We start from the raw sequence: 23,444 nt of genomic DNA on the forward strand, positions 1-23,444 counted from the left end.
CACAGTCCTACACAAGAAACTTCCAGTAGTATTATAAAACCATTTGAGACTTGTCACTGCATTAGATTTAAAGGAAGGACTTGTGAACTTACACCATGAACACTAAGATAACCATCATCGCCACAATACCACCACCAGTTTTCAACCATTTAGCACCTACTATGGGCCTGGCTAAGTGCTAAAGACTTAACATACATTGTTCCACTTACTCCTCCATGTATGGACTAAATGTATTGTTATCTCATTTAACCAATTCATTTGAGTCTTACAACTAGCTTAAGGTCACACAACGGGTGAGTTGTGGCAGGACCAAGACTCAAACTCAGGTCTGCCTTCATTTCAAAGCCTAGTCATAGCCACAGGACTATTATTGTCTTTTATTATCTATACTGTTTATAATCTTATACAGCTGAATCTGCAAAGGGAAAACATTCGATGTGTTCTTAAATGAGTATTGGCAGGCATGTTAATGCGGAAAGCAGCAGTGCGAGTTAGTATCTTAATTATAATAGTTTAGTCCAGTAACAAGAGAGATGCAGTGTGGATAAGCATATTACTTTTTTTGACTGACTGACTGCAGAACCAACCAGACATCCTACTTGCAGCATATATACAACAAGATTAAAAACTACAGCTTATTTATGAAGGCCCAAATAGGTTCATCACAGGTGACTCTCTGGAAGAGAAAAGTTTGAGAAGTATGAGTTGGTTTTTTTCTCTCTGTCTCTCTCTCAGCTCTTACACTCACAGACCCCATGGGTCATATATTTGGCATAAAGGAAAGAGAGTTCTAAGCTTGTTAAAGACTTGGATTCTAGTTCTGACTTGGCCTATTGTGACCTCTGATGAGCGACTGAATAGCACATACATGGGAGTTCTGAACTGCTCAGGTTGATTCTTCTTGGCTCTGCCATTTGCTCACTTTGTAATTTTGGGGTGTCATTCAAACTTTCAGTGCCTTAATTTTCTTAGATATAAATTAAGCTGTTATGAGGATGAATTAAATATTACAAATAAAACTCCTAGAATAGTGCTTGGAATATGGTAGGGGCTCAGGAAGGGTTAGACAAGTGTTACCCTCCCCAGCACAAAGCTACCAGCACCTGCCGTTCCCAGCCCTTTCCTTTCCTCTTCCTCTCCCCCTTTCCCCTTCTCCTCCTCCCCTCCTCCTCCTCCCCTCCCTCTCCCCCACCTCTGCAGGTCTCCCTTGCTCCCTCTGCTGGGCCGACAGCCGCAGTACCAGGCCTTCCGGTTGCTATGGGTACGGAGGTAACGCGGTAACCAAGGAGACCAGGGCGGAAGCTCTGGGCAGCTCGCGGCGGCCGGCGACAGTGACGCAGACGGGTAGGGGCTCCAGGTCGGTCTGCTGGTCGTGGTGGCGGCGGGCGGCGGGCGGTGGGCCCCGCAGTCGGCGTAGCTTCCAAAGCACCCGGTCCGGGTGGTGCCGGGCGCGGGGCAGGACGGCGAGGGAGGAAGCTGGGCTCTGGGTCGCCGGACCCCCAGGTTTATGCTGAGCCCCTGCCGTGTGCCGGACACAGTGCCAGGCCTGCCGGCTGTAGGCGGCGGCCTTGACTTCCGGAGTTGGAAGCCTTTTCCTTAAACAAGATTTCCCAGACCGCGATGCTAATGGAAACATGGACGAGGGTGTACCTGAGTGAAACAGGGCCTTCGTCACACCCATGTACCCCTTCTACACCCCGACCTTTTCGAATGAAGTCTTTTGAGTCTTATTTGAAATATTTAGTTCCCTGGCAAACCAGTATCACACCCCCTTTGTAGCCGCCTTTCTGCCTGGGCGGCCCCACGCACCCACTTCATTCCAGAAGCCCTCTCCTCCCAAGGGGAAGTCACGGTAAGGGGTGAGGGTGCCAGTTTCGGAAATCTGAAGCTGTGGAATTTTTTTCTTCCCCAGTCATCATTAGAGGAGCTCAGGACATATAAGTTCAGTTATGTATTTTTTTTTAGCCTGGCTTTTTAAATGCACAGTTAGCAAGACTCATTTAAAAAAAAGTCATAAAGTTGAAGTTACAGAGGATTAAAAGTATGCAAACTGTATGCTTATGGAAAATGAGAAAAAAAAACCAAAACAAAACCAAAAAACCTCCACTTCCCTCTAGCACCTTATAGGCTACTGGAGGTCTGTCCTGACCTCCTGTAATATCGCCAGTTGTATCACAAATTATTTGAAAGAACCTCAGTCCTTTATTTCTTTCAAAACACTTAATACTTCCCACAATTAATTTACTTGCTTTTAAATTTTTTCCTACTTCCTTCACCAGAGTGTAAGTTGAGTGAAGGTTGGTACTAAACCTGTGTTCACTTTCTTCCTTAGTGCTTAGCCTGATACTTGGCACGTGGAAAAGTAAAAGAAAGATATCTGTTGAAATGGGAAAGAGGGTGTGTTTGTTTTAATTATTTTCCCAGTTAGGTTGATAATACAGTAAATTCAAAGCAGTAGAAAAAATTAAATACTAAAACTTAGCACATTATTATTGACAGTACACTATGTGGCGGCACACTAACTGGACTGCCCTCAAATATTTGGGATACTTGAGGAAACAGCACCTATATAAGCAAAGCAGCAAAATATAACACAAGGTAGCATATAACAGCAAATGAGTGTGATACATGTGATGTCCTTATGGGTGGAGGAGCTCACTTCTGATGGAAGAAGCCTTCATGATCCAGGTGGCCTTCGAACTCGGCACTGAATAGAATAAAACTTGGTGAGCAGAGGAGTGGAAAATAGAGCATACAGCTTAGAGAGATTCGAATGCATAATGGAGGATCTTAAGTACCAAGCAGAGTAGCTGGGCATTTTTTTCCCTACGTGTATGGGGAACTATTTAGAGATGAAAATTTGTGACCTTATATTATGTGGCAGCAATTTGACACCCAAAGGGTTTCAGTGGGGTTTAAATAAATTGCTGTAAAACTTAGAAAATAATTGAGGTTAAACAGTTCTTTCTCTAAATTTCCTTTTTATCACAGGTTAAGAGAATTGAAAAGGGGAAGAATCTGAGTGTTACGGATTAATCATTTTAAGTATGTAGAACAATTTAGATTTCAAATCCTTAAGATGGTCTAACAGGACTGAGAATAAAATTGTAATTTCTGGCTTTGCCATCAATCTTGGATGGATGCCTTAATTTTCCCCATGCCTAAGATATTCACAAGAGAGCACCTAGAGTAACGGATTGTATGACAATGGATGGGATAAATAAAATATAAAAATGTTAAAGAGCTTAGGTTTCTAAAAGGTATGACTCATAATTTAAGACTTGCATTATAATTTGTAATCATAAAAAATTTTTAATTGATACAGAATTAATAATAATTGTGTATTACTGTTGTGCCTTTCACACTTTTTTTAAGCTATAGAAGAGTTTCTTCACATTAAGTCTGTCCCAGAGGCTCATCATGTAAGAGAGATGAAATCAGAGCAGCTGGGTGTAAAGCAGAGCCTTGATGCTCCCCAGTCCACTTCTCAAGGTAGTTTCTAAGTCTGCCCTCTTCCCTGAACCCTGAGCTCTCTGGGGCCCCTTAGGAACCCACAGCTTGACTTGTCATAGATCGGAGATCTTTTGTTCAATGTTCTGCAAATTAGGGGAGGATCCCCACCATTTTCTACTGGGTAAGCAAACTGAAGCTCAGACTCCTCTCATACAGTGGTCTTCTGAATTTAAACCCAGTATCTTTTAATATTATGTATTGTTTTTTGTTGGAAAGTATTTTAAAAGGATATCTTGCCCTTTGATATTTAAAGGCAAACTTTTCAGTTCTCAAGGGAACCTTCACATATTAAGTAAAAACAAAAACAAAAAACAAAAAACAGATGGCTTAGATACCATTTAGTGCCCTGATGCTGTGTTTAATTATCGAGTATCTTGGTTTCTTGAAAGACTGAGTGCAGCCTGAAAGTCAATACCTGATTTACTTTCAGGGCCTATGGGAGGAGAAAATGGCATATATTTATTCGATATTATTTTAGTAGACTATTCAGGCACCAGGTATTATGCGAGGGATCATGTGTTTTCAGTCCTTTACTTAGATTTCAAAAAACAAACAAACAAAAATATATATAAATACACATGTAATATAAATATATATATATAAGGATTATATCAGATAGAAAAAATATTAAGAGTAAAATTCTTTTAAGAGTTTAAAATAATTATTTTTAATTAAATTCATTTTCATTTAACATTTCTTATTTGGGTCTCTGATTTCTAAGTAGTATGGTAAGCATTTTAATCCATCCAAAAGAGCTTGCTTATTAGACCCCTTTAAAGTGTGTACTACAGTAAGGAAAAGTCCTTATTTATTGCCTTTTAAGCTTTCGGGTCTAAGATGATCTGGGTCATTAGGAGAATCAACTAGCCTTAGATAAGTTTACAATTACATGAAAACAGTGGTTTCCCAAATATGCCATTTTGCCAATGGTGTGATAATAAGTTCTCTGAGCCTAGGGCAACGCTTGAATATTCTGAGTTTCTAGATTTATAGATCATTTTCAATTCCTTGTCTCCATATGTGGTAGCAGGCCTTGATGCTTGGGTTGCTTTCCCAAAATGGGAACTTATGTGGAAGGATCATTCAAACCATGATGGACAGTTTGGGTCGTATTGTGTGTATATGTCTGGGGAGGATCAAGTTTGGGAACAAAAAATGATGCAATCTAAAAAATCAGGTAACTAGAACATTTTCCAAATAACTACTGAATTTTTGATATTTAATTATAAGAAAAAAAATTACTTGACCAAGGAACACATGGAATTAATGAGGTTTGTGTAATAGTTTATCTGTATTTCCCTGGTTCCATTAGGTGACTAAAGTTTTGTGCTTTGCTTTTCTTCCTGCTGACATTGTTATATCCTTGCTGTCTCAAGAAAGGTGACTAATTCTCTATTGGTTTTAAGAAAGGAAACAAGGAAACAGGCAGAACAGCATGACTCACAATTATAATCTTCCTTCTTTTCTTCATACAAGAAAATTGGCTTATGCGTGTGAGTTGATAAAACATTTAATTGAGAAGAAGCCTTACTAACTGCATTCAGTGAAGTGAAATGCCCCCTGAATAAGGCCATTTACTGGTTAAATCACATTATCAGCAGAGCTATAAATCTGAATCATCTCATCCTAGTGAAATTTACAGATTTTTCTTTCATTTCAGTCTTTGTGTATCAGTTCAGCTTTATGCATCTGTACATACACATGTACGATTATATATCTCAATGCCTAAATCAAATTAAGGCAATTGAAATTATTTTGATTAATCAGACATATTAACTTTGGAGATTCTTTTGTTTTCTTTTTTAAATGATAATAGTAATAATAACATTTTGGAATTTTTCATGAAAAACCTGTTGACATGTAGATGAGGGTCCAGCAGTTAGATTTCCTGATTAAGATCAAAAAGGTATATTGAGTTTATATTACTATAGGTCCTGGAGGTTTTAAAAAGGTACTTTTGCAGCCTCTGTTTGATAAAAATGAGACAGATTCTTTCTAGAAAGGAGGGGTAGAAACAAACCAAATCTTAGTTTTTCATTCCTGTAATCTCTTTAGTTCTTTTTGACACTGACTGTAGCTTTGAGAGACAGGACTTGGTGGTTGAGATGAGTCTGAGTTAGCTATCTCTCCTGAGTACTTCCTTCTGTCAGAATGTATTGTTGATCTTTGTATGGTTTTCCCTTTGACTGTGGGTTCTCTGAGGGGAGATGCCGAGTCTTATTTACCATTTTGACTTCAGTATCTATAATAGGGGTCTCAAAAGAGCAGCTGTTGGAGGGGAGATGTAGCTCAGTGGTAGGGTGCATGCTTAACATGCATGAGGTCCTGGGTTCGATCCCCAGTACCTCTATTAAATAAATAATAAAAATAAACCTCCCCAAAAGAGCAGCTGTATAACTGCTTGTTGATTGAAGGCACAAATATACTTAGTCCTATGATGCAACCATTACATTGCTTACAATATAATATTATTTTGTGTAATTCCATTTTAGGATTCTCTTCAGAGAATAAATTCCTTCAGAATTTCCTCCAAGATAATAAAATATCTACGCTTTCAGGCTAGATTTGTTTTTTGGAGGTAGAGTATTTTGAAACTAGATATGAGTGAACAGACTAGTTGCTCCTGCTGGACAGTATCACTTTTAGTTTTGAATGAAGCACAACAGAGTAGATTTGTGTGTTTCTTGGCTATCTGATGGACTCGCAGACAGTTTCAAAAGAGGCATTCCAAAAATGTTTTGATCCGTGGTTGCATCATTGAAATTATAAAATAATCTCCCAGAGATTGGATTGATTCTGTTGTATCCACTTTAATGTCACGACAGACTTACATTTATTTACTTCTATTCTGATGCCTTCTTTCCTTAAGTCTTTAAGCAAAGCTTCTAGACTTATTTCCTGTTCTTCCCTCTAAAATTTTCTGTGACTCTCATTAGCTACAGAATAAATTCCAAATTCTTTAACTTGGCATTTAAAGTCACCTATTATTGGGTCTCAACTTACATTTCCAGATTTATACCTACTGTTTTCCTTCCACTCAAGAGCTACTCTCTCCCACAGGGCAGAGAAGTTCATCCAGTCCATATCTTCATATATCAGCCCCCCTTCTCCTTAAAGCCCCACTTCAAATGCTAGCCAGCTTGAACGCTCTTTTTTCTCTCCCTTCTTCTATTTATAAATTTTATAACCCTTATAATTCCTACCTTGTTTTATGGCTTTTATATATTTAGATCTTATATGCCCTATTTGACTCTACACTATTCCAGCCCAGAAAACAAATCTCCTTTAGCCTTGACTCCTTCATGTCTTGCAGTACAGTGTTGTGCATATAGCAGAGCCTAAATAAATATGTATAGGGGTTACGAGGGCATAGGAGCATGTGTATAGAAGGCCGGTATCAAATGGTTTGGGCATTTAAGACTGTGGACTCTATGATATTGCCTCATGTTTCTTTACGAGTGTTTGCAGTTTGGGAATTTTTCTTTCTAATACTTGTACATGTGATTCAGTAATTCAGCATTATAGAGTAAATTATTATGGAACCATGAGTAATTGGGATACTCAGGAAATAGGGTGTTCTGAATAATTTAATTTTCTGGTTAACTTGGAGTTAGGCAAAAAACTTTTTTGTTTCATTTCTTGTTGAAAAATTATTTCTAAATATGCTAATTTCTGATCTTAGGCAAAGAGCATCATTAAAATTTTCTCTGATAAATGAGGATATTAAGATGCCTCTGGGTAATTATTACATACTTTAATTTTCATTTTACATTACCATATATGAAAAAACAGATTTTGAGTTTGGATTATATCCCTTTGTTTTTTTTTCTTACTATATTTAGCCTTGAATATTATTTTTGGATGGGAACAAATACTTAATACATATTTTTATAATCTTAACCATAGAAAGAACCAAAATGTGTGCTCTATTTGTCTTAATGAATTCATTCTTCACTTTCAGTTGAATGTTTCCACAGTCTCTTGTTATACAATTATTGGTAAAATTTTAATTCCATCAGATATGTTATAGTTGTATTAAGTATATACGTGTACATGTAAGTTGTATATTAACATATAAATATTTGTATAACTTACTGAGCATATACAGTAATTTTTTGTTGCTTAACCTTTGATTTGGCCTTTTTCCCTCATAATGACTTCTGGTTTTAAAATTTTCCTGAGTTATACATAGTTTCAAATTTGTAACTTAACTGCTTTACCTCTGACATAATTCTTTTGTCTTTGTTATTTTTTCAGAAGTTTTCACAAGTCACAGTAATTTTTAGACAATACTAGGACAGTAATCATGAACACCAAAGATTTTGTGGTTCTTCCATGGGGGAAACCTGGAAATTCTGTAAAACTAAAATATAAGTAAGTACATGAATGTTTATTACTTAAAAAGAAATAATTCCTAAAGTTTCTGAATATTATAAAATATTTTTTTCCACATAAGGCTGTTTAGAATTGATATCAAAGTTTGTGAATTCTCATTTCCATTTTCTTCAAATTGCTGTATTTTATGAGAGTAGGTTTGAAATGTTATAAATCTATCATAGTTTAAAAATGAGGACTAAAAATATTTATGCCACACGAATTGACGTGAATTGGGCTTATCAACTACTGAAGCGATGTAACAGAAAGTTACAAATATTTTTGTAGTACTTATTCAAAATAAAAAAGCATCCCCCTGAAGAAACTGGAAGAAACGAAATTTAGGGAGATTATTTAGACTGAGAGACCTTTAAACAGGGAATAGAAATCACTAAGTACCCTTGCACTTTGCATAGTTAAAGGATGCTATGTGGAATTCGCCTTTCCCAGGAAGGATGTCTTCTGTTCTAGATTACCGAGGAGATGCATTTGGCCTGAGTCAAGCAATGCTGGGTATCCCGGGAATTTCATGACGTGGTAGGGATACAAGAGGCTCAGTATACTGTTTCCCTTGCAATCATCCAGAGTCCGTGGAGAGCCCTAAGGCCTTTCTCTCAAATATTATTCAGCGCCAGCCAGCATGGGTTGGGGGCAGACTGTTGATTTTTAATTTTAGCTTCAGAGTTCCCTGACCCCCATCAATAGTGCTGTGGTTATTTGGTGTCTTCAGAGCTTTCCTAATTCTCTCTTCACATTTAAGATATCGTGTGTAAAAGCACTGGGTCGACTGGAAAATGCTACATGGCATTATCATAATCAGGTTTACTAGTTTTTGGTGGGGAAGGGAGCTATCCAATTGCTAGTATTACCAATTTTCCTTTTCTGTGCAAAAAGAGAAGGGGCCATGCATTATTTGATTTTGATGATCTGTTTTAAGTCTGTGTATATATACTATAAACATTCATCCAACAAACGTTTAATGTTTATTAAGTATACATACACTGTGCTAAGGAATGAGGGATACAAAAGCAGGAAGTCGCAATCTTTGCCCTCAGGGTGGCTTATGGAGAACGTGAATAAGTAAAATTACATTTACAAAATAGTGTGAAACACGGTGTGATGTTAAAGCACAGGCAGCTCTGAGAACACGGCCCAAGGTCCTGGCACAGAGGTTAGGAGGTCTTCAAGCTTTGCCCAAAAGATGAAGTTAGTTTAGTAGTTACTGGGTGACAATTGTGCAAAGGCACACAAGACACATCATTTGGGGACTTCCAGACATACCTAGTTGGCTAAGATTTATGGAATGAAATTGGAGAGGACGGCAAGATTGTATAGATTGCCAATTGCCTCGTATGCTGCACTAAGGAGTTTGGGATTCACCTTGGAGATGAGGTCTGTTCCCTGGCCTGCATGTCTCCATGATCCACCCATGATCCACACGCACAGAAACTAGGAGGGGAACACCCACTCTGTGGTAATTGCTATGGAGTTTCCTTTCTTGCCCTTTCGTTGTTCCAAGTTTTGTTTATTTGACATTGTTGTAACAATTATCTTAACATTGTCTGACATTTTGGTGTTCTCCAACTCCTCTCTATCTCATTCCCCCAGGCTGTTTCAGTGGGTTGTTTCTGGCTCTTGGATTTGTTGTGTTGACATGGGCTCTGTATCTAAGGCTGTCTCCAGGTGGAATCTATTGTCTTATTCCAGACCCAAGGAATGCCACCATCAACTTGACCACATGGTCTGTAGGTCAGTTCTTTTTTTTTTAGGCTCGCCCCTTTCCCCTACCACAATGGGGACTTCTAAAACAGTAAACATTTTCTAAGCAAACAAGTAACATGAGCACATTTGTGCTTTTGAACTCTTCACTTGGAGACCATGTGGAAAGTGTCGTGGGCCGTTGAGACATTGAGTAGGGAGACCAGCTCGGGGGCTAATCACGTGCTACGTCCCCAGCCCACCTCAGAGTGCACTAGTTCAGGAAATGGCATCACTGTCCTCCTGGAGGCTCCTGGGATTATCTCAGCCTCCTTCCCTGTCCCTTCCCTGGTCAGTCTCGAAGTCCAGATAATTCTGTTTGCTTATATTTCTCAAATGTTCCCTGTTTTCTCTCAGACCAGCAGAGTCTCTCTGTCACTAGAATGATGGGAACAGTCCCCTTCCTGGCCGCCTTGCTCTCAGCCTTGAACCCTCTCGTTAATAGGCCATCATACAGCCAGGTGCATCTTTCTAAACTGCAAGCCTGATCAGTTCCCAATTCTCTTAAAACTTTTTGAAGATTCTCATTGCTCATGGAATACAAATCTGAATTTCTCATCATGGCCTGCATGGCCCTTTGTGATCTGGCCACCGTCCACCGGAGCGGTTCCATTTCCTGCCACCTTTCCTGTCCTGCACTTAATGCCTGGGCACGTGGAGCCTCTAGTTCCTTGATCCACATGTAACTCTTTCCTACCTGTGCCCACACTTTTCTTTCTTCCTGGAACACTTCTCTCACAACCTCCCTTCGACTGGCTAAGTCCTTTCATCTCTTAGGACTCAGCTTAGTCTTCACCTTCTCCAGGGGCTGTTCCTGCAGCCCCAGGGCTGAGTATGTGCCCTTTCTGTGGGCTCGGGTATCTCTCTGTACGTCTCAATGCGAACATCATTATATTATATTTCAGTTACCTTCATGCTCGTCTATGTTGCTTCCCATAACGGAAACTCCACCGGGTCTCACTGCAGTGCTTGTTACTAGTAGGGGCTGAATTACTCCTCGTGGAGCAGATATAATGAAAATAATGCCTCTCTCTCTCAGTATCTTCACCAGCTTCTCTGAACCCTCTGGACAGCTTTTGCCTCTTATCACTTTACACTTATTTCCCTGGATTGTGTCCACTTGGGGATGCATCTTTGGCCCTCTTGCTCTTTGGTGACTACTCACCACCTATATGAATTATTTCCCTTTCTCGTCTTTGTTATTCTTAATTTTGGTTCTTTCCTATAGCATGCATGGGTGCCCACATTGCTTGATTATGGTAAAACACTAATGTAATAATGAAGGAAGAGATTTAAACGCCTGATAGATAATGAAAGCTAGAGAAGGTTGGCTCACTTCTGTGAAAGAGTCAGTGACTAATGCTGACAAGGGACAACAATTGTAAAATGAAGAAAATGGCTTGTGTCAAAAGCTCGATGAGCTTCAGATATCATTACAAAATCTCTCTTGCACAAGAATCTGTAAGGGGGCTCTGCTCTGTCCTCAAAAAGTGTTCTTGTTGCTTTCCTTCTGAGGAAACAGTAGTTGGTGCTTGGCTCACTTCCCATTTAATCCCTCTGATGCTCCTGGACCAAAACCCTTAATAGGGGCTTTCTTCCTAGAAGCCCCAAGCAGGCTCAGCACTCTCTCTCTTTTTTTCCCCCTGTGTTATACATACATGACCTAAAGGTAGAAATTTATTGAAGGTTTCCAAGATAATTAGCAAAAATGTGTGTTCTTCCCATTTAAAAAAAAAAAAGAAAAAAGTTATTTTAAACACTATGCCTCAAAACACTATGCCTCAAACTACTTAAATCCTTTAAAGACTGTATGAAAATTAGAAAATATTTTTACTTTATTTTCTCTGTGTGTGTTACGGATATTCGTGCATATATAACATCATAGCTCATGTGTAAAGTCAATTATGATGAAACTATTAGCAATGTAATAGGAAAAACAAAGTCTCAGATTTGAAGAGATACCTGGCTTCAGAGAATGTTAATGGAAGGCGCATGCTAACTTTAGAAACCATATTTCAAAGAATACAAAGGAAGTAGTTAAAATACTTTATCATGTATTTATTATTCACAGTTTTAATTAAGGGCAAACAATCATATAAGATTATTTTTCCTTTTTAAAATTTGTTTGTTTGTTTGTTTACCCCCAAATGAACATTCTGCATTTAAATCTTGTTCAGAAATGCTCGGGAACTGAGGATGGAGAAAGTACAGTTAGAGTTGGAGAACCAAGAAATGGAGAAGAAACTGCAAGAGTTCCAGGCAGCAAGGAGCAAAGAAAAGGAAGAAAGAGAGTGGGTAACATTTTTAGAGAATTTTAGAAGAAGAAACTGAATTATGCCAAGAACCATTTTATATATTATTGTCATTCCAATGACGATCTGTCCTGAATGAATCATTTCTGGCTTTTCCTGATGAACAAACAATGTTACATTTCCCTTACTTTTTCTATTTGTGTCCCTTTCCTGTGGACCTTATTTGGTCTTACTCTTTGTTATTTCTCTTCTTACGTTACTCTTCTGAACTATAGCCTGGAATGTTTAGGACAGCAATGCAGAATTTGCCCTTTGCTCCCACACCATGGCCATCATCAGGAGATTGTGTTTATACTCAGGGCATTTTTATTTATTAAAAGATTTTTTGGTGGGTACGGGTTTACATGCACATAGATAAGAAACATTCAGACCCTCAGGTACGTTTGAAATATTTTTAGCAAACATACTTTAGCTGAAATTTTATTAATGAGAACTCTGTAATACTATCTTTGCATATTTGTATTAATTTTACTGAGAATTTCTCTCTGTTGTAATAATAATAAATATGAGAAAGGTCAAGTAGAACTGATAGTTATATAACGGAAATTGTCTCTTCTTCTCTCTAGGCTGACTCCCAGCCTGGTTTGTAGAACCACTTTTAACAATTAAAATGTCTCTCCCCACACATGTATTATCTTCGTACAAGCCTATATATATGTGTGTGTAGGAATGTGTGTGTGTGTGTGTGTGTGTGTGTGTGTCTGATGTGTCTTTTACATTTTTACAAGAGGTCATTATAAAAATGTGTGAATTGATTCATGCCCTACTCTTCTTAGTGCCCTTGCTGCGTCAGCTACCATTGATCTCATTTGTTTTTAATGGCTACATAGTGTTTCTTTGTGTGGATATTTATTTTTCAGATCTTTATTAAGTTTTCAGTGTTTTGTGGCTATCTATGCTGCCATGAATATTCTTCTACATGTATTTCTGCTCACATATGTAAGAGTGTCTGTGGGATACATTCCTGCCTGTGTCATTTTAGGTCCAAGTACGTGGCAGTTTACATTTTTGTAGACATTGGAGAAACTGTCTTTCACATAGACATCGAAAGTGTGTAACTTTCTCATACAGAGGACGAGTGCGTGTTTTGTGTGCTTTTGGTGGTACTAAATATTACCAGACTCTCTGTGTATCAAATTTGCTTCTGTTTGCTGCTCAAAATGATGATCATCAAATAACTATGAAGCACCGTCTGAACTATTAAAGAAAATGCAAGTGTTTATTATAGTTTCAGTAGTGTTTATCTTTAGAGACTAACTCTCTGAAAAAATATTCATGACACATACGCACATCCCATCTAATCACCAGAGCATTGGTTTGTTCAAGGCATCTCAATGTTGTACACCATCCCAGGTAACCAAGTCTATTGTGTATCTTGCTGCTTTTCTCCTAACAATCCAATGGTCAGTCCCCCACCCCACCCCCTTTTGTTATTCTTTTTCCTCTTCTTCTTTTTTTTAAACCTTCACTGCTGTGGACTTAGTTTGGGCTTCTCAGTAGATCATGAATCTATCTGTGAATCAGAGTTTCTGAAATCAGCCGCCAAGCGTAAGTTTTCATTAGCTGAGGAACCTTGTTTAGATGTCTTCAAAAAGGTGCTAAAGCTTGACTGGGTTTTCAGAATAGTTAAATGCTTTTCTAAGGTCACGTAGATAGTTAAATGTCATAGCCAGAATGAGAACCTGCGCCTCACTGGTCAGAAAGATACGAGTCTGGTGTTCCAATCTTGGCTTTATTAGTTATTATCTCTGTGACCTTTGGCAATTTTTTCTTTCATTATTTTTTCAAATGGGAATTGGACACCCTGCTCTGTTGACTTCAAAAAATTTTGTGAGGCTCAAATAAAATTGCTTTGAAAACTATGAAACGAAACAGTTTGCCTTCTTTGCAATCTCTGTTACCTTTCACTGTGGGAGCTAATTTGAAGTCTTAAGAAGGAATTCATCATTTCGTAGATCTGCTGAATATTTTGGGGTATTGTTTTGCTTCCTTTTTCTCTTTACATTTGCGAATGCTTTGCTTATAAGACTGCTCAACAATCTGTAAAATCTCCTATAAATCAGTAAAGCTATCTTAAGTCATTATAAATGTCTAAAAAATGAAATTCTTCATCTATATTTTGGACATTTCACTTTTATTTATTTCTTCTCAAAAGTTCCAAATACAGTAGAGCTATATTTTAGAATTACTGAGGATATTGTGACATTATTGATATTTCATTTTCATTTTGTGGTGGTCTGTTACATGTTAACAACTGGATTTCCATTTCCTGAAACACGGAAAATATATTTATCTTCATTAAAGGGAGAAATGTATTTAGTAATTACATTTTGTCTTTTGTTTATATATATTGAAGGTCAAGTGGATATCATTGGAAATCTGGACAAGTGGGCAAATTGGGTAATCAGTCATACATGATGTCACAAAATAAAGGAAATTTTATTAAGGTAAGAAAATACCATTTGATTCTCAGGCAATTTGTAAGAAGATATAAATGACTTTTTCAGATCTTGCTTTCCCTTCCATACTTAAGAAACCACTATTCTTGTTTTAACAACTTTGTATTATTATTGGATTTTGATTAAATTTTATGGGTTAACATGTAACTTTCATTATTCAGATATATTTTTGTTTTTCCTCTGTCAGTTGATTTTTTTAAATTTACCTTGAGTTGAATTTTTCTAAACTGAATTTTTCCATTCAACTCCATTCTGGTTTCGAGTATGTCAAATAGAACTATGTAGTTTTATATGAGGTGAAAACGAAGTTATTTGATATAACAAAAGACAAACATTTTTAATGCCTTATTAATTCACATTTGTTTAATGTGTTTGTGTTCTGCTTGAATAATAATTACTCATAAACTCTTGATTACATGTGTGAAGATACCCAAGGAAAAACACTTTAAAATTTCCCAGCTATAGAATTACTTCACCTTTACTGTGTGTTGTAAAATACAACATTACATTATATTTAAGGTTAAAACCAGATGAGTGTCTTTATGTAAAGAAAACTGTTTTGCTTCTGGATTCTTTAGTATGAGATCCGTGGCTTTGTAAGTTTTAACTTACATAGCTTTTTCTTTTTTATATTCCTGTCATTAAACTTTCATTGGGCCAGTTAGCATCTACAAACATCTTACTCAGCACTTCTAACCTTTTTTGGCTTCGGAAAGGCATTTTATTCTTTAGTGTGGTTCTCCTACTGAGATATGTTTCTTTACTTTTTGGATTAGAAGTTTTATGATCCATTTTCTAGTTTTCATTATCTTTCTGAGACAGTGTTCTATGCTTTAGATGTTGTAAATATCATATTTTAAAAGTGCTCTTTGTGATTATTGATTTATTTGTTCAGTGGTATTTATTAAGTGCTTTCTTTGCCTTTTAGTGAATAATCCTTGTTCTCAAGGAGATCCTTACCTAATGCATATATGAACATATTTATAGGAAAAGTCACTGTAATTTTTGCCATTTAGTGTATGAATCATTTGTGCTTGGTAGATTATAATTTAGTTCTACAAATATTTGAAAGTCTACTATATATATATTTGTAAGGAAGAAGTGATGAATAAATAAGTCATAATGCCAGTTCCCATAAACCTCATAATTGAGTAGCAAGGTGAATGTGTGGGGGGCTGGGGGCTACAGAAGGTGGCAGTAGAAAGTAAGATTGGGCAGGAGAAGGGGAGGCCTGAATACCAGACTCAGGAGTCTTGAATTTTTCATTGGGTGAGTGGAACTCCCTGACAGCTTTGGAGCATGAGGGTAGCAAGTTCCAGGTAATGATGTGCGATGGTTGATCTTGTTAATGTCCAGTTCATTTACAGTTTATAGGTAGAGTATAGAGCAAATGCTATTCAAACTGTTTGGATCATGTACCACATCAATAAAGGATATATTTTGAGAATGGTCTTTCTACCCATGAACTTTTTATTAGCTTATAAATATAATTTATTTGTATACATACTGATTTACTAATATATCATGTACATTGTAAAACAAAATATGGAAATTAATCAAGGATGATATAAACATGAATAAATGTTTCATTTCTTCTCTTTGATCTTTTCCCAAGTCCCCTCAGGCATGCATACGTGCTACTTTGGAGGCCACTGGTACAGAGGCAGAGAGACTATTTAGAAGACTATTAAAAGAATCTAGAGGTCAAATGAGAAGAGTCTGAATTAGAATGTAGCAAATGGAATATAAAGGAAATAAGGAACCAAAACACAGTGAGAAGGGAAAAGAGGAAGTTAAATATATAACTGATATTCCGGGATAGAATACATAAAAGAGCTGGGAAAAAAGTTCAGGGATATAGATTTAGAGCTGGCTAGTTGGCTTCCTCCTTTTCTCCCTCTGTTCCTCCCTCCCTCTCTTTCTTTCCCCAGCTTTACTGAGGTATAATTGGCAAATAAATCTGTAAGATATTTAAAGTGTACAGCATGATGATTTGTTATCCATATACATCGTGAGTGGATTTCCACCATCAAGTTAAATAACACATCTGTATTTACCTTTTATAAAAAAAAAATTAGAACATTTAAGTTCTCCTCTTAAGCAAATTTCAAAGATTTAGAGTTTTGTTTGAATTCACATGAGTTAGTTGAGGCTGAGTGAGTAAATGTTCTCCCTAAGATTTTATAAAAAGGAGAGAAAAAGTGTAGGGGATAAAGGGCAGGTATGACGGATAGAGCTCAGAGAATATGGAGGCGAAGAGAACTTTAGTGCTGACTCACTCTCTGTTTTATGCCAGTCAACAGTGTGTGTGTCCTGTTTTGTCTCATTAAGTGCTTGTATCTCTCCTAAGGGGCAGTTGTTATTTTTCCAGTTCCACAGGTGAAGTAATTTAACATCCAAAAAGTTAAATAACTTGCTCATGTCAAGGGTCAGGGCCAAGATTTGGAATGCAGGCTTTCAGGCTAGTTCTAAGATAATTTGCCGGCTCTCCATAAATGGGAGCCTGAGAAGAGAAAGAACTGGAGAAGTAGAGTGAAGGTAATGTAATTTCATGGGAGAAAAAAGTAAAAGATAATGTTTTTAGAGAAAAAGTGGAAGACTCAACCTTGACTGACATGTTGTATAGTGGAAAAAAAATGACTATAGTTTTACACCAGTGTCTCTCAACAGGGGGCAATTTTGTCCCCCAGGAGACATCTGGCAGTGTCTGGACACATTCTTAGTTATCACCACTGAGAGGGATGTTTTTGCTAATGGTGTGTGGTGGCTACAAGCCAGGGGTGCTGCTGTACATCCCACAGTGCACTGGGCAGCTCCCACAACAATTATTTGGCCTAAAATGTCAATGGTGGTACAGTCAAGAGCCCTGTGCTAGTCTGTATGGATTAAAATCCTGCTTCATTTCATTAGCTTTGTGATTTTAGGCAAGTGACATAACCTTTCTTGGGCTTCTGTTACCATATTTGTAAACAGGCATACCAATATTTGCTGACTACCTCCTGGAGTTTTGAACAATGTGAGATAATCTGTGTGAAACCAATTGTAACATTAACAGACAATCACATTAAAATGTTTATTTACAGAGAATGAGAATTTTTAAAAACACTAAATTTGATTTGATGGTTGGGTCGTTATCAGATGTAAAAATAAATTTCAAGTGGTTGAAAAAGAAAGGCAGATGGCAATGAGTAAAGACTGAAGTTTCAATGAGCATGAGAACAGAGGATGCCTCTTAAGGGTTTAAGAGGATCAAGGGAATATTTTATTGCATTGTTTTTTAGAATCAAAGGAAGATATGGGCCAGTTTGTAGCTGAGGGGTAGACTCACTAGTGGAGGAAATATGGAAGGTTCAGATGAGAGAGGTGCTGGTTGCTGGGGGTGTAGTCTTTGAGGAGGTGGCTCCTTGAGGAGAGCTTGGCCAAGGGAAGGAAGGCACATTTTCTCTGAGACAAGAAAGATGGGAGAGAAACCAGGGGGCAGTAAAGGTACAGTTTTAGAGGCTGCTTTTGACAGGCGGAGAGGCAGGAAGCTGTGGGAAACTCTTAATGGAAGACCTCAAAATTCTTAGTGAATTTGAAGGCAAGGTCATCTGTTCAGATTAAGGAAGGGAAATAGGTGGATTTGAGTTTTTAGCAGTGAATGAGTAAGTGGTTGCTAAAGAGCCACAGAGCCCACTGGGCTTGTTCAGCGTGGGTCTGTAGGGGACGCAGTGGGTATGGTTTCATCACAATGGTAGGTGGATATGGGAGGTCCAAGAGGAAGGAGATAAGGTGATCGTGGTTAGCACTGAGAAACTCTTGAGTTGGGGCTTTTGAAGGTGTGGCCATTCAGATTACTGCTTAGGTTCAAGGTTTGGTCGTAATGGTCAGGTGGATGAAGAGGCACTTGGATGTTCACAGTAGTCAGCGTGTTGGAGAGTTTTCAGCATCAGTATGTCGTGTGAACACAGACAGTGACATCTCCATGATCAAAACCCAGAAACATGATGGAGAGAAACACTGAGCAGACTGCTAAGGTTCATGTGGAAGAGGATCCTGGGTATTGATAAAGGCAGTGAGTGGATGGTGAGGACCTTCAGTGGAGACCACTTTGCCGAATGATGAGAGAGGAGCAATATTCTGGAAGCAGCACCGAGGAGCAAACAGGGAGGCCGTTTCCCTTCTCTCCCGGTGAGTGAAAGGCGGTAAGAATGGAACTCGTTCCTCTGGAGAGTTCTGTTGAGAAGGTTGTCCGGGAGGAAATGTGGGTCCAGTTAATGTGAACTTTTGGAAGAGAGATCTTTAGGAAAGGTTTCAGGCGTGTGATAGTTGAATGACTGGTTAATAAGGGCTTCATAGAAGGGCAGGACAGCCTGGACAGAAGGACTAGGAAGTAGAAAATGGCAAAGGTTAAGTAGCTGATTGGACTGAGAAGGAGACTGTTAGAAAAGGTGGCTTGTGGAGGAGTGTGGGCCCAGTACAGCACACTAGGGCATTAGTGGGAGGTTGGAGGCATCTGTGAATGCCAGGGAGGCTGATGAAGATGGTACGGTCTGACCCCAGTGGTCCGGATGATTTGTCTGTGTGGTAGAACCACTAAGCTGCTCTGGCCCCTGATGGCACCTTTTGGCATCTCCTAGTGGAGGCATAAGTGGGTTAATAAGGTATAGGCTTCAGTATATTGAATTCCTTATGTTTTATATATACATGCATATGAACATCCATATATCTGTATGTGTATATACGTAGGGATGTGTGCGTCTGTTGTGTGTATCCCTGGTCCAGACCTACTCCACCCTCATCTCTTCCCCAACAGATAAAAATCGGACTTAGTAGAAAATTATATTTGCCTAAAAATAGCAGCTAGCAGTCTTCATTGAAATATTTTTATGCATTTTGATTCATCTGAAGTAAATATGGCTATATTCATAGAACAGAAAAATCTTATTCACAATAACAAGAACAAACTATAAAATTTCCCTAATAATGGGTTTAGTTTGCTTTGATGTCTCCAATCCTGCCCAGGTAGCCTGTAACCACATGGATCATGTTGCAATTCAGATGTATCATTAAGGTAATAATGTTGGATAATTTGGTTATGAAAAATGAGATTAAATTATCTGTAACTTGTATAACACTGCCAGTTTAAAAATAAAAGTGTGATCCACATAAAAATTGATTATTTCAATCCTATTTGCCTGTCTGCTGTGTTTGGTACACAGCATCTGAACAGCTCTTTAAAGAATGTGAACAAACAAATGCCCCTTTGAAGGAAAACCACTAGACTCACTGAGAATAATTAGGCCTAAATTTCCAAAGATAACTGCAGTTGGTACAGCCATAGACATAGAGGCAGCCATTGTTCTCATTGTCTCCTGTACAAATTGGGCAATTGAGCATGCAAATTGAAAACGAGGCATGCATTGACAGTGTGTGTGTGTGTGAATGTGCACAACGCACCATGAACGTCTGCGTACTTCAGATGTTGGTTTTAACAAGACCAAGACACCTATGTGCAATTGAGGAATCGGTTTCATTGCTTAAGATCCAAGGATTTTAAGTGATTATTTATTTGAAGTATCTAGCCATGATTCTTACTTGCTCAATTTTTTGTCTACAACTTGGGAAAGTCAGGGATCACAATATATTTGAAGGTTATGTCTATGATGCTTAAACATGTCGTTCTCTAAGTTGATAATGATAATGATACTAGCTTCTGCAGTTATGCAAGCAGAATAGCCCAGACAGAATTCAGCTTGGATTCAGTCTACACAAATATTAGACTTTGTATGTTTCAGAAAGATCAGCGATAGGAAAGGCTTACTAAGCCTTTATAGTATTTGAATGTTAGTGCTTTCCTAAAATCATTTCATGATGATGTGTAATTTTTGTTTAAAAATAATTTGACGTTTTAAAAAATCTGGCTTATGTATATTTCCAAAATTTATTTTCCTTTTATGAATTTTCTCTTGATTTAATTAAACATCCTATATATGCATTATTGATGACCTCCCATTACGTTACTCTTTCAAAATGTTTGTTTTGTTCAAGATACACCAAAATGTTATGGCTTCCTAATATTTTTGTGAGTAACTTAAACTTCATTTGAATTTGTGTACCTGACAAATAGTATCTATTTTCTTAATATAGTTTTCTGCCGGGAAAGTGAAATTAAAATTACTGAAGGAGCAGCTTCAAGGTAAACAGTTTATCACTGTATTATTAGATGCTGCAGATATGATTTATTTTCTTTTACATTTGAATTACATAGAAAATTAAAGTATCAGAATTGTTTATGCAATATAAATATTCTAAACTCCAAAATGGTGACTCTTTATCTTTGATATTCAAAATATATTTTATCTATATATTTTGGGTTAGGTGCTTATTTTATGTCAAAAAGATCAGCTTAAGATATGATTATAATAATACATTTTTGAAAAGTGAGGACTTTCATAGTGTTGTCCTTAAACTTTTATATAATCTTTTATAAAACTTTTTTATAATCTTTTAACCAGGAAGATAATTTTAACACTATAAAATTGTAAGTTGAAGTTTTATTCTGGGAAATTTAAAGAATATTGAAAATTGCTTTATATTTTAATAAATTATTTGAAAATAGCAAAAAACCAAAAATAAATTTTGAATTTAGAATAATTCTAAAAGAAATAAGATTTTTAAAATAGAAAGGAAACACATTTAATTTGAATAGTGAAGATAATTTGAAACAAGTTCTAGAAATATATGTCACATTTATTATAGAAGTTGTTCTGTGTGGGCTTCAGTTTCATCCAGAGATGGGACTGAATGCTGTAGGAATTCTATCAAAAGCATAGTTTTTAACATTCTGTAGTTTTACATGTCCAGTTCAATTGGGTTTACAGCTAAATGGATGTGGGTGGCTATGTGTGGCCCTGCAGTCAGAGCTGGCGGGAGGGAGACTGTGGGCTCCTCAGCCCACTGGGGAGATTAGACTTGGCTGCATGGCATTCTTACTGGGCAACTAATATTTAAATACTATTTTGAAAATTTAGAAATGTGCATAATTTCATTACTTTATCAATCAGAAAACTGAACATTGTTTTTTAATGTGATTGGTTTGACTTTTTTTCCCTTTCAGAGCCAGTGAAACAACCATTTAATTATAAAATGGAAAATTCTTCTGAAAGTGAAAAACCCAAGATAAAAGGGAAGGTTTGCGGGCAGTGTGAGAACAAAGCTGCTCTGTTGGTACGTACACTGTGATAAGATATGGAACAGAACTTTCATGTGGTCTCACACACCTCTCGCTGCATAGCCGGCTTCGGTACCTTGTCCTCTTCCTTCCTTCTGTTCCTAAGGGGGAGGTGTGCGTGCTGCCAGGAGAGGCCCCATAATACAGGAAACCCCATCCTCTTGTTCCTGTGTGAGGACATCACCTCACTCTTGCCCTCTCTCCCTTGGATCACGCCTGTCATCGCACAAACACACTGCAGTATTTCCCAGACCAAAACTACAGCAGAAGTTGTCTTTGGTCCCCACATCTCCCTCTGTACCCCTTTTGGCAACACTTCTAAAGAGCTTTCTACACTCGCTGTCATCGTGTTCTCTACTCCTGTTCCCTCTTTTTCAAATTGAAGTACTCTTTATTACTGTGAAATGGACACATCTTATGTGTATACACCCCCATTAAGTTAATAGAGCACCTCAGAAGATTCCCTTGGGCCTTTTCCAATTAACCTCCATTACAAAGCTAACTGCTGTTCTGATTCTTAGCAGCATACCTTTAGTGGTGCTAAACCTAGTCCGGAACTTTATATAAATGCAATGATGTGGTATATTTATATATTGTATGTGCGTATGAGGCTTCTTTTGCACCACATGGAGAGTCTTCCATGTTGTTTCATTTATCAGTAGTTTACTCACTTCTATTACTGAGTAGTGTTCCATTGTATAGCTATACCAAGATTTGTTTATTCCTTGACGTGTTGAAAGATGTTTGAGTCGTTTCTGTTTTTTACTATTATGTTTAAGGCTGCTGTGGACATTTATGTGCAAGTCTCTTTTTTTTTCCTCAAATGACATTTATTCTTTTTTCTTTGAAAGTTATGAAGTAAGATTTTTAAAAAAGCCGAAAAATAATGCTCTCTGACAGCTCTCCAACTTTTCATTGCTGCTAATTTCCTGAACTTTTAAAAAGTTTTGTGGTAGAATACATCGTAATTTTAACATTGCCATCATAGCCATCTCAGGAGCACAGTTCAGTGGCATTAAGTACATTCACATCGCTGTGCTGCCGCCACCACCGTCCATCCCCAGAACTCTTCCCACCCACAGGACTGAAACTCTGTACTCGTTAAACAATAACCCCCCTCTCCCTCAGCCCCTGGCCACCACCATTCTATTTCCTGTCTCTGTGAATTTGACTGTGCCAGGTCCCTCTTGTAAGTGGGACCAGACAGTATTTGTCCCCTTGTCACTGGCTTGTTTCACATAGCATGTCTTCAAGGTTCTTCCATGCTGTAGCATGTATCCGAATTTCCTTCCTTTATAAGGCCGAATGATATTTCATTGTATGTGTATTCCACATTTTGTCTATCTGCTCATCCACTGATGGACACTTAGGTTATTTCCACCCTTTGGCTATTGTGAATGATGCTGCTGTGTACGTGGTTGTACAAATATCTGTCCAAGTTCTTACTTCAAATTGTTTTGAGTGTATATCCAGAGGTGGAATTGCTAAATTCTTGTTCTCTCTGGAACCTTGTCCATTCAGTAGTGGATCTCCACTACTGTCCGGCAACTGCTGCCATCAAGGTCACCAGTGACTTTCACGTTTTTAAATACAGTGGCCAGTTTACAGTTCTTACCTTAACACGTCAGTAATATTTGGCCCAGAAGCAATCCCTCTCCTCTTCCAGGACTCTCTACCTGGCTTCCTCTGGAACACCACTCTTTCTTGGTTTCCTCCTAATTTGCTAGCTGTCCCTTCTCGGTTTTCTTTGTTGGTTTTCCGACCCCTTAATGTTGGAGTGTCTCAGGACTTAGTCCTTAGGCCTCTCCTCTGGTC

General features: G+C 37.9%; 1 protein-coding gene and 1 non-coding gene across 3 annotated transcripts in view; both read left to right on the forward strand.

The window, feature by feature from the left end:
• Window positions 1-1,256: 1,256 nt before the first annotated feature.
• ZBBX (zinc finger B-box domain containing) overlaps window positions 1,257-23,444 on the forward strand; it is a 99,376-nt gene continuing 77,188 nt past the window's right edge. For both annotated transcript variants that reach the window (XM_032484906.1, XM_006183821.3), the window contains exons 1-6: window positions 1,257-1,357; window positions 7,771-7,887; window positions 11,823-11,936; window positions 14,314-14,404; window positions 20,546-20,594; window positions 21,516-21,625. In XM_032484906.1, the coding sequence (XP_032340797.1) occupies window positions 7,820-7,887; window positions 11,823-11,936; window positions 14,314-14,404; window positions 20,546-20,594; window positions 21,516-21,625 (432 nt within the window). In that variant the 5' untranslated portion in view covers window positions 1,257-1,357; window positions 7,771-7,819. The remainder of the gene's footprint in view (window positions 1,358-7,770; window positions 7,888-11,822; window positions 11,937-14,313; window positions 14,405-20,545; window positions 20,595-21,515; window positions 21,626-23,444) is intronic.
• TRNAV-AAC lies at window positions 5,792-5,863 on the forward strand. The gene has a single exon. It is a non-coding gene; the product is annotated as a tRNA-Val (tRNA).

Source organism: Camelus ferus, chromosome 1 (genome assembly GCF_009834535.1).
Source record: "Camelus ferus isolate YT-003-E chromosome 1, BCGSAC_Cfer_1.0, whole genome shotgun sequence".
NCBI classification, from domain to species: Eukaryota; Metazoa; Chordata; class Mammalia; order Artiodactyla; family Camelidae; genus Camelus; species Camelus ferus.